Source organism: Conger conger, chromosome 4 (assembly GCF_963514075.1).
Source record: "Conger conger chromosome 4, fConCon1.1, whole genome shotgun sequence".
Taxonomy (NCBI): domain Eukaryota; kingdom Metazoa; phylum Chordata; class Actinopteri; order Anguilliformes; family Congridae; genus Conger; species Conger conger.
The window spans coordinates 21,606,168-21,618,299 of NC_083763.1; the positions used below are offsets into that span (position 1 = coordinate 21,606,168).

Sequence of the window (12,132 nt, forward strand, 5' to 3'; positions counted from 1 at the left end):
AATAGTATTTTTTTCTTCAGCCTGAATATTTTTCTTCAACTGTCTTTTAGCAGTGCAGTGGCTTTTGCCTTGATCTTTTAACACAGCTGTGGAAACAGTGAATCTGTGAGTATATGTGTGTGTGTGTGCCTCTGTGTTTCTGGGTCTGCATGTAGATATGCATTTGTACAGTGAGATCCATAATATTTGGGCAAATGGTATAGTTTTTCCTGATTGAGCTCTCTATTCCAAAAATTTAGATTTGTAAGCAAACCGTTCACATGTGGTTAAAGTGCATATTCTCAGTCTTTATTTAAAAGTATTTTTTATAATTTGGTTTCACCATGCAGAAAACGACAGCACTTTTTTATACTCCCCCCCCCCCATTTCAGGGCAACATAATATTTGGGACATATCCTTTGCATGTAAGGACTGTTTGAAGTCTGCGGCCCATAGACATCACCAGGTGTTGATTATCTTCATTGGCGGGGCTCTGCCAGGTCTGTACTGTGGCCATCTTAAGCAGAGGAAATGCATGTTCAGTTAGATTCAGTTCAGGTGAATGGCATGGCCAGTCAAGAATTTTCCAGTTTTTGACTTTGAAAAATGAGTTATTGCTTTCGCAGTGTTTGGGATCACTGCCTCATCCAAGGAGTTTAGAGGCATTTGCTTGAAGGTGAGCTTCTGTACCATCAGCAGTTGAACTGAATGAAGACAAGTGAGCTAGTACCTGTGGCAGCCATACATGCCGAAACCATAACACCCCCACCACATTTCACAGATGAGGGGGATGCTTTGGATATTGGCCAGTTCCTTTTGGCCTCCACATTTTGCTCTTGCCATCAATCTGATACAAGTGAATCTTTGTCTCATCTGTCCACATGACCTTTTTACAGAACTCTGCAGACTCTATGAGGTACTTCTTATCAAACTATAACCTGGCCATCCTGTTTTTGCAGCTAACTGGTGGTTTGCGTCTTACAGTATATCTCCTATAGTTCGTTTGTTGAGTCTTCTACGGTCCGTAGTCACTGATCTGTTGGATCTGTTTTTCTTCATTACAGTGAGAATACTTTTGTCCTTAACTGTAGAGGTCTTCCTTGACCTACCAGTCCCTGTGCGATCACTTACTGAGATCACCAGTGCTCTCTTTCTTAATAATGCTTCAAACTGCTTCTTTTGGCAAGTCTATTGTTTGGCCTATGTCGCTGACAGTTTTTTTCTTATTTCTAAGCCTCATAATGGCTTCCTTGAATCTCTCTGGCACAACCATGGTCCTCATCTTGACAAACACCAGTAACAGAATCCAAAGGTAATCAAAAGCCTAGAATCAAGATATTAACAGCAATAAGCAGTCAAACACACCAGACTAAGAAATTCATATGAAGCCACTTGTCCCCAAACATCGCCCAAAAGGAAGGGGGGGGGGGGGGTCTATGTATAAAAGTACTGCAATTTCCACATGATGAAACTAAAGTGTATTCAAAAACCCTTTATAAAAGCTACGAATCTGCACTTTAACCACATGTGAATTGACTGATTACAAGTCTAAAAAAGTGGAGTACAGACCCATATCGTACCAAACATTATGGCTTTTTGGAGCTCACTGTATGTGTGCGTTTGAATTTGTGAATGTGTGTATGTGCATACATGCATGTTTGTGCTATAGATTGGAAGTAGTGTTCAGTTTACAGGCAAAATGGCTGCCTCCTTTAGTGCTATGTACTAAGGCTCAGGAGATGTTCTGCACTTGCTATGGAACTGACTCAGGAGGTAAAGTAAGAGTCTTGCATTGAGTAGAGACGGTCAATGGGGTTGAGACGAGAGGCATCTGTGGATGACAAGCAATCTCCAAGATGGCAGATCGAGTTCCCATCCATCTCGCCGTAAAGGCCTTCACTGCCTGTGAACACAAAGATTTCAGTGCACTGGGTTTATCACACCATTGTGCCATATACAATGGTCTCACAATAACAGAAAGGACTTGGGTCTGTTTTTGACTGTCCTCAGTCTGTGCCCACAGTGGTTGAATAAGACACTGCACCAGCTGCAGTTAGAGCAGCAGACCTTCTGAACTGTCACCTTCTACTTTTACCAGGATTTGTCCTCACACTCAAGGACTAGATCTCAGATCGCAGCACTAGTGACTGCAGACTGAATTAGTACTCTGGTATCCAGCCAAATTGAAAATATAAAACTGTGACATGTTATCTATCAAATGTTTTGGCAAGCGAAATATAATGGTTGTTGTAATGTAGCAACTTGTTAGCAACTTGCTTTTTTAAAACACATAACAGCATAGAAAAACTCGGTTGAGACATAAATGGATGTAATGGAACTCGTAGAACGAAACATGAAATACTCTTAATCCTATGTTAACCACAAACCTTATATTTAAAAAAAGCATGGGAATCCTACCGTGGGTACCCATGGTGGACAAAACTGTTGGGTTGGCCTACAAAAATACATCATCACTGTAACACTCTATATGGTGGCCTGTCCAATAAGCATGACACAGTGTTAGAGACAGTCGACCGAATCGGTCGTTCCTTCTGTAGATGAACTCTAGAAGATGACGACACACCTCCAGTACACTGCAAATAGATTAACAATTCAGCAGGGTGAAATAGCCTTTGAAATCTATTACCGTATGGATGCATGTGGTCCCCTGGCATCTGAGGTGGGGTGAGGCCCTGTCGAAAGGGGTCCATCTTATAAACTTGCTGTTCCAGGGTGATGATCTGCTGCTGTGGCTGCAGCCCTGGGTACGAGCTCAGACCATCCATCTCAGGGTTTAGACTGCCACACGAGGACACTTGGGGACGAGGCATAGTAACATGTACACTACAATCCACAACCTTGGAACACTGGGTCTACCAATGGTTTTTAGAGAACTTGCTGTCACACGTAAATGCTGCTTAAACAGACCATGAAGCAGGCTCTTCTCAACACTAATGGACCTTTGGAGGGTTTATAAAATAAGAGCTCTCATAGAGTTTTTTATGCAGTAGAATGAAAACAGTGGATACCTTCAGCAGATAGCCACCCGCATTTCACCTCATTTATTGCATTTATAGATTTTCCTCTATTTTACCTCACAATTTATTTAGTTGCTTGACTATAGTTGTGGAATAAAAACAGTTTCCAACCCCTGACACTGTATGAAACATTTGGATACCTGCATGCAGATTTTGGGGATTGTGTGGATCCTGTGGTTGTTGCTGCTGTTGCTGCTGCTGCTGCTGTCGCCTGGCCAGTTTCTTCATCTGCAAAAATTAAAACAAGATAAAAACTCAGTAACACACTTTCTTTAGTCTCTAAAGAAGAAATAGGACAGATGTTTAGTGGGCTAACATGGCAGTGTTTTTTACATAAACACTGCCACGGAATGCTCAATGCTCATTTCAAAACAGTATACTATTGATAGTAAAAATGAAAAAATACTCAGGCACCGATGTCCTTTATATTTAGTGAATCAGTGAATGTCTCATACTTTTAGTCAATAATAGAATATGGCTGTGTCACATGCTGTAAAATGAGTTCCTTTGTATATTGTATTAATGGGAAGGAGTAACATGATAAGGCATCACCTTACCTTAGCTCTTTGATTCTGGAACCAAACCTGCACCACTCGTACACTTAGGCCAGTCTCTGCTGCCAAAGTCTCCCTTACCTTCAAAATCAGAGAGAAATGTGACCTTCATGGTTTGACATTGCAAGCAAATTTCCAGCCTGTAGAACAATTACTTCTTACCTTTCCCAACTTCTTGTGCTTTCCATTTACATGAGTTCAACTGATTCCAATAACGTTACACACAAAACCAATTCATCTACTCTGGAAATAATTAATAAGTGCACAAAATCCACAATGCTGCACACGGTATCCATAATACCCATCTAACTTCCACAGGCAATTGTTCCCACCTTTCGACAGGGCTTGGAGGAGACCTCAAAAGAGGCTTTGAAGGCACGTCTCTGCTGGGTGGTCAGGATAGTGCGGGGACGTTTGGGGCGCTTATGGTCTGCGTCTTCCACCCCGTTACCCCCGCTGGCTGTCTTCTCTGGCTCATCCTCTTCTTCATCACTTTTACCTGAGAGATAGGGACTGCAGTGAGCGAGCTGGCCACCTGATACGGACAACCTACATAACCGTATGTGAAGCCCATGATAATAACTTGAAAGGAACTTGTGGTATATAATGGAGGACAAATGCACTGACAACATAAATACCTCATATTATTGCATAATTGCTATTCTCATAAATTCACAGGTTTCCAAGTAATGTACCAGGATTTGGTTAGGCCTTACAAGGCAACACATCTAAGTGAAGCCACTGCAGTAGGCACCTTAAGCGCAGTGCGCACCAGGCAGTTTGCGTGCAGTGTAGTGGGCCTTCAAAGTTCAGTTCAGCAGTTGATGACCTTTGGCTTGCCCAGCAGGTGCTGACAGCAGTGATGAGGGTGGTGGGGTACCTGAGTCGGAGCTGGTGGGGCTGGCCAGTCCCTCGTAGTCCCTGGCGCAGAGCAGCTGCCCCTCTCTCAGCACGCAGTGGTCTCCCTTCTGCAGCTGGCATGCGCACACGCAGCAGCGAAAGCAGCGCAGGTGGTACACCGCCTCGCGAGCACGCATCACCAGCTCCGCCGGCGCAATGACCTCCGCACACCCGTGACACCGCACCGCGATCAAGCTGGAACAGGAAGGACAAGACGTGTCAGAGCTACCGCGTGAGGGGACTGAACATATTCAGTGAGGAGCTAAGATACACCACCACATGAAAAGTCTAAGCAGGCTGTGATTCTGTTGGGGCTAGTGCACTGTGTTGAGGGTCTAATAGAACTGGACAACTAATGTATAGCAGCCACACCACTGTCTGACGGGTTAAATCAAACCAGACTACTACAGATGCCATAGCACAGCGTGAAGAGAGTAATTAAGCTAGTTCTCTATAGGGGCTATACCGCTGTGTGAAAGGTTTAATCAGTCTGGATTACTGTAGGGAAAACATCACTGAGTGAAGGGTTTAATCAGATTGGACTACTATAGGAGAAACATTGTGTGATGGGTTTAATCAAACTGAATTACTATAAGGGAAACATCATTGTGTGATGGAGTGAATCAAATTACTATAGGGAATACATTCAAGTGTGGAGGGTCTAATCATGTGGAGGTTCTATTAGAGCTACACCACTGAAGAACCTACTTTAAAAAAAGGATAACGTTAAATTCCAGACCAATTTGGATTTTGTGTACATTACATAAAAGACATAAAGTTACTGTTCAGTTTAACATTGTCCTATTATTCAGCCTTTTCATTAGCACTTTAACAATGTCACCGTAAGCTTTGGATTATTTTCCCAAATCAGAAAACAACAAAAGAGGTTGTATTTTACAAATCTAATATTCGTAGGTAATTTTTTTTTTATTACCGTAACAAATGTCAATTGTAATAGGATGTGAGTCTTTAAGTGTTGACGTGGCAGTGGTACAGTACCGTATGTGAACAGTCAAAGCACATTAACGGAGACTGTGACCTAGATTTCATCAACATTTGCCTTTAACTTTGATTCACCACAAAATTAAGAGTTAGTATTTTTCTACTGAAACATTGTTTCTTTCATTTTCACGTTTGCTTAAATCAATCTCTGAAAATAAACATGAGCGCATTAATTATACGTCAAAGTTGACGGACTGCAGACCTGTGCTCTGCTGGTGCTCCCCATTGCAGTGCTGGTGGCAGTATATTGGCAGTGTCTGGAATGTTGCTGAGTTGTGCTCTTTCATTTGAGTTTCTGACAGGGCCCTCTGCCTCCCTCCGGCCCCTTAGTGAGAGGCAAGTGTACGTTTTAGCACCTGGCAACCAAAGTTGGACTAAGCCCCCAAAACTATGAGTGATTTCTGGCTGCCGTGTCCGGGGCTGCAGCCCCACGGAGTCGGGAGAATGAAACTCTGCATGTCATGGCTCCAGTCAGGGGAAGAATTAAGCGTCCTGTGGGGCCGGCTGATCCACGGTATTATCTTAACTCTACTTAACTAAACAAAAACAAAAGGAGCCAACACAGCCTCATGTTCATTGTCCTCTCTTCAATAGTTTCACATTTGTTTATCTCATTCTAGCTTCTCTGCCATTCCTTCATGGTTCAAAATGGTGTTTGTTTTAACACGGGTGAAACCCACAGATTTTCGTGAAACTGAATGCTTGTTCTAATTGATTATAATGACAATTTTTGTGTGAGAAAATAAATAATATTCAAAACATGATGTTTATCACACTGAAATGGGAAAATATTTAGGGTATATGTATTAAAAAGTAAACTACATTGTTTGGAACATAGTTTATGTAATACATGGTGACAAGATATAATTCTGATAAGAAACACAGCACAGTACAATAAAAACTATGTTTATCAAATACAAAGCTGAAAAGTGATTGAAGATGTCTAAGACTGTTAAACGTTACATCCCATAGACAAGCATTGTTCTGACTTATTAGTGTCGCTGTAGAGACACCAAGGAAACCAAAATCATCCAGAAGAGCTCCTATTCGGCAGACAGACTGACTGACTGAAGTTGTCTGCTCGAGAGCATTTATGGTATGTGTATTTTTAACAAAAGGTTTGACCAGTGGACCGAAATGTGCATGGCTTTCTAGAAAAATCACCCACTTCACAGATACATCTGTAACATTGAAGCCTGAATTCCCTTTAATTCTCAGATATGATTAAGATCATTCGTACTGTCATTTATTCATCAGAAATCTTTTTGTGATGCAATTGGAGTGACTACAGTATCATGGTGACTTATCAATTTCATATCTTACCTACCTACAGCTTCACTGTCAAAGGGTGCACGTCATAGGCCTATATGAAGTACAGTAAAACTAAAAATATTCCACCGTAGCATAATGAAGCCAGATATTAAATAATTCAAATATCTCCGCTCACGTTATTGATATATAGGAAGTCAGAGCTGAACTAGAAACACTCAAAAGGACATGGTGAATTTAAATAAGATCCATTAGTGGTTGAGTATTAACAAGAAAATCTGTGAGAATTCAGTTCTCGCTACTCTACTATGGAGCACTTACGGGAGGCTTTCAAACGACGGCATTACACTTTAAATTTTAATGAGGACGGGACTTTATCAGTTTGAACGCTTAAGCAAGGTCAATCTGATTTCAAGGTTGATACACGCACTGCACATCAGAGCAAGCGCTGCTTCCATTGTTGCGCACTACATTTTTGCCTCCGTTGGAGGGGAGTCTGGTAACCGGCCGAGGATCCTGTTCCCGTATCATGTTTTATCAGCCCTTCGGCAGCAATACGCACGCCGAAACGTCCAGCGCCGAAATCACGGGCCGATTGCTTTTCATTACACTTTGCTAGGTGAGCGAAGCAAAGGAAAACCCGATATTCAATTCCCCATCTTAGTTTCTGAGTTGCGGGATGTTCAATACGCTCCGTTTCTGCTTAAACAGCGGGATGGAACATAGCTGGACGGTACAGCGCACGCGGGTCTCTGATTGACACGGCTCTAGCGAATGACCAATGGGCAGTAAGTGGCGGCCACTGTAAACACGCTGTACTCTCTGCAGGAGCCGAGCCCTGACGGGGCCCGTTCATCACTCACTCCTCTCTCAGACAGGCGAGGCTGGGGGCGAGGGGTGAGAACGCTGACCCTGCTTAAGGAGCCGCAGCCAGCAGCAGAGTGCCAGGCGCAGCCAGAGCCTCGCAGGAGGGCCACGGTGGCTACCGGGCAGGCGGCTTTGGCAACGGGCACACGGCTAATTGGTCAGGTCAGATAACTCATGGTCGGGCGAGCAGCATTCCCACTGCAGAACAAGGGGCTCCAGGGTACTGGGCCATCCAGATGCCACAGCACACCCAGCTCTCCGTAGCCTCATTCAGCTCCCCTTCTGCAGGGTCCAGCACCAGTCAGAACATATGGCCCACTCTCCTTCCCTGACTGGTCACCACCCCCCCCCCCCCCAGTACCGGGCCTATGGGAGCCCAGCGTTTCCACACCCCCTCCACCCGCCATGTGGCCAGGCTCTCGGCACTTATTAAGAACTCAGTGGTCATTTTTGATTATTGTCGTTCAAGCCAACAGAGCCTCTGAGGTCCGGGAAATGAAACAGCTTGGTCATCATGCAGCTTTTTCTTCCACCTCTTGGAGTGTTTCACTCTGGCGCAGTTCTGAATGGACAAGCCCCCATGACCACACAGCTTGGCCATGATGGCGGAAAGAGCCTTTGGAAGGTCTACTGTATATGAGACCGGTCTAAGGTGTGGGACTTGGCAGAGGCGGTCACTAAATCGTTCAGAAATGATGGGAGCTGCATCCTTTGGTAATTTTGTTTCCACTCTGTGCTGTATTTTCAGTATGAGGGGGAAAGGGACCCATGCTGACATGGCCATATGCTGTCCCCAGCTTGCTGTTGCCACGCCGGTGGATTTCACTAATTTAACACATCTTGACAACGTGTCAGTTGAGCTCTCCCCCAGATCTCTCCCTGTCTGTGGTAGCATTCTCACATTCTTGGGCCCAGTGCGCCCCTTCCTCCTGCAGTCACCTTGTCTTCTCCACGCTCTGACTCCAGAAACTCTGCCAAGTTCCCCGGACTACAGTACACATATCCACTTCCTCCCAACATCCCATCCCACACAACACACACACACACATGCACGCACACACACACACACACACACATGCACGCACACACACACACACACACACACACACATGCGTGCATACACACACACACACACACACACACACACACACAGTCATCCTGTACGTGTCAAGGACAAAAGATGCAGCTTTTGATGAAAAGACAAAAGAAGCCTCCTCAATGTCAGGACAGGTGCCATGTCAAAGTGCCCATATGCGCCACTGGGCAACAATAAAAAAAATGATAATAATTGGAAAACTTTTCATTGTAGTTGCAAGTGGAAATAAAAAATGAAAGTTATGCGATTGTGAAAAGCACTCTGAAGTAAATGTATAATAATAATAAGCAAAAGATTTACTACAATCTCAAAATTGGTGTAAACATTATATATAGTCGATACACAATACTTTGCCAGCAAAGGTCTTTCTCAGAACCTTCAAAAAGATTTGGTCTCTATAGCAAATGGCATATTTTGACATGTAAGCATATTTCATGCTTACACACAAAAAATATGCACCATATTTTGTAAACTGAACTGATTATAATCAAAATATTAATGAAAATTTGGGAAATTCAAAAAACATGTTAAGCAGCACTTACAGATGAACACATATGAAAAAACAAGTATCTGTCCAATAAGCATGATTCGCAGTTCCCCAAGTAATGATTATATAGGCTAAGGCATTTCATCCTTGTGGCGGAATAATGCTTAATTTGCAAATATAAAGGAATTTATAGAAAGTGATCCTCCACCTTCCCAGAAGAGCTCATGTGGTGCAGACCCCTTGACAGAACAATAGGGATTAGTGACTGTCAGTTTTAGGGGCCAGCTGTGATCCAACACTAACTTAGCCTTTTTTGCAGTATGTGTGAGAATACAGAAGCACAATCATTTAATTCTATTTAAAAAATACAATTAATTTTTAAAATACAACAAAACATGTAAGCCCATATTATTATTTTCTAAGACTAAAGAAATAGTACATCAAATTATTTTTACATAAATGATCTTATCAATATTCAGTAATGGATATATATATTAGCTGTATCGTGACGATTGTTCTTGTTACAACCTATAGAAAATTATGCCATAGCCATTCTAAAACAACGCCTGAAATAATTTTCACAACCTCTTCCAAGTAGGCTATAACCCCCCGTTCGTTTTAGATAAATTTGCGTCCTTGCTAAATGCGTGTCTAACTGAAAAATACATTTCAAAAATCTAATCATAATTTGAGTCAGAATGCCTATTCCGGTTGACTAGGCTACATCACACTCTCTGAAATAGGCCAACAACTGGCTCATGTTTAACAATTAAACAGTTCTAAAAGAATACATATTTACGTTGGTAGACTACTTACTTCGCATAGTCGCGTTTGCAGTAAAGTTTCTTCTCTTTCAGGAAGCAAGTGTTTTGGAGTGGTTCTCTGCAAGCCGCACAATGAACGCATCGCTCGTGCCAGAAGCCGTCATTGACGCGGAGCAGGTACTTATCACGAATGAGACGGTGACATCCCTCACACACAGCTTTCTCCGTCAAATCTGCGAGCAGGAAATGCGGAAAAACTTTACTTTGAGGAAACTTGCTATTTTGTGTATGTGTGTGTGTGTGCGCGCGCGCGCGCCCACGCACGCAAAATTATTAATGCATTGGCACTTTAACACTTTAACGAAGCTCATTTGTGAGTAAAATATAGAAATTATGTATTATGCGTAATAGGCTATGACCCAAGCATTGCCGCACCATTGGTTTAGAATATAGGCAATTTAAAGGAAATTTTAAGTAACCAAAAGTTGTGTTAAACCAAAACTTATCCAGCTAAAAGTTCTGTGTTTTTTTATTAGAACAAGTTTAATGAAAAAAACTAAATACATCAACGCTGCGTAATAGAGCATGAAATAGGTATGTAAAACAATCAAACGTTATTAGTCTATATATTAATATTTGTACTCACCGACAATAGATGTTGGCATACTGTCGTCCATTTTACAACCCAACATCTGTGAAATCACACATAATAACTTCCGTTTAACGATTATTGAATCAAATACAACTATATAATGAAGCTACGTTTTCACATGATTTTACATGCAGTAACAATAACTGAGCAATACTGGAAAAGACATCACACGTAGCCTTGCATACACTGCATTCGCCGCGTTTTGTTCATGCTCAAGAAAGCGTTTTGTCATACCTGTGAACGATCCAAGTTCTCCAAATTTGTTTAGAAACAATTATTGAGATGCATTGCCGAATTAACTCAATGGTGAGGATTGTTTTTGGCGAAAAGATGAAATTCATGAAAAGGTTCTGCCTTTTACCGATGCGATGCACTTTCTGGTCCTCGCATAGTTATTTATTGACCATCTATCAATTAACCCTTTAGTCTACCAGAGCGGTGAGTGCCCGCGTCCCCACCTAGAAGTAGTTTGAGGGCTTTTCTTCATAACACCAGTACTTCTCCGCTGCTGCGTTCCCCTCCCATCTCTGCTCCAGCCATCGTGCGCTCTGCCAGTTCAGGCTAAAACTTCAGATAACACGCTCGACCACACATAAAGTCCGCATCTTTAAAATGAATTGAATGATTTTTTTAAAGGAATATTGTGTGTAGCCTACGACTGTTATCTAAGACAGATTTCCTCCAAATGTTATTTGTGAAAATGTAATATCAAGGCAAGTAAAACATTTTTTTTTTTTTTTTTAAGTAAACCACAAGTATAAAACACATGTGGTATCAGTGTATTACAGTCTACCGTATATTGTTGAATCTAAAGGGCAAAGTACTAGCTATGACACAGAGGTTTCAAGCCATCAGATGAAAAGAAGAAAAAAGTTCATACGTAATTGGCAGTTAATATGTTCATAATTCTGCTTGTACTTTTTGCCAACAACTTAGTAACATTTTTTAGCAAGCGTATTGTATGTCTAATACTAAATACCCTAATTTTGTGTAGGGGAGACCGGGGAACAAACTAACACGGGGCATGTTCAAACACTGAATTTTGCTTCTTGCATTTGAGCAAGAATTACGTGTTTGTTTTCACTTGTGTAAAGTGTCGCGGTTCTCCTGCGAGAGTGGCAAATATGTATTTTAGAACAATGTAAGTATTTTTCGATTAACCAATGATGTGTGAATGACAGTGACTCAAAATATACGTAGGCTACATCATGTAAATCACTGTCTTGTCGGTTATAAGATAGTAGGCTATATGTTTGACACACGAGCTAACAGAAACTGAGTCATGCAGGAGTGCTGCACGGACGGTGTGTTGAAACATGCCCTTGCCTATTACGCATCACCAATAACTTTTCATGTAACATTGTATTGGGCTATACCATGTTGCCAATACCATGCACTTATTATGTGTTATATAGCACTCGCTCTTATCGATTTCGTCCGAGACATGCATGGCATAGGCTATTAACGGTGATAAATGCGGTTAGTTAGGCAAAAACAAAATATAGACCATTTCTACAGGACAAT

General features: G+C 42.1%; 1 protein-coding gene across 1 annotated transcript; it reads right to left on the minus strand.

Moving 5' to 3' along the window:
* Nucleotides 1-1,745: 1,745 nt before the first annotated feature.
* lmx1a (LIM homeobox transcription factor 1, alpha) lies at nucleotides 1,746-10,633 on the minus strand. Its single transcript, XM_061238920.1, has 8 exons — nucleotides 10,603-10,633; nucleotides 10,009-10,213; nucleotides 4,452-4,666; nucleotides 3,904-4,070; nucleotides 3,575-3,652; nucleotides 3,158-3,245; nucleotides 2,627-2,794; nucleotides 1,746-1,882 (listed from the first exon to the last, which is right to left on the minus strand). The coding sequence occupies exons 1-8, from the start codon at nucleotides 10,631-10,633 to the stop codon at nucleotides 1,746-1,748; spliced, it is 1,089 nt and encodes a 362-aa protein (XP_061094904.1).
* Nucleotides 10,634-12,132: the final 1,499 nt, after the last annotated feature.

Excerpts from the sequence above, each read along its gene's own strand:
- lmx1a (XM_061238920.1), bottom strand. The coding sequence starts at position 10,633 with ATGGACGACAGTATGCCAACATCTATTGTCG. Across the intron at positions 4,071-4,451 it reads CCCCACCAGCTCCGACTCAG|GTAAAAGTGATGAAGAAGAG; the intron begins GTACCCCACCAC and ends CCTATCTCTCAG. Across the intron at positions 1,883-2,626 it reads GGACCACATGCATCCATACG|GCAGTGAAGGCCTTTACGGC; the intron begins GTAATAGATTTC and ends TTGTGTTCACAG.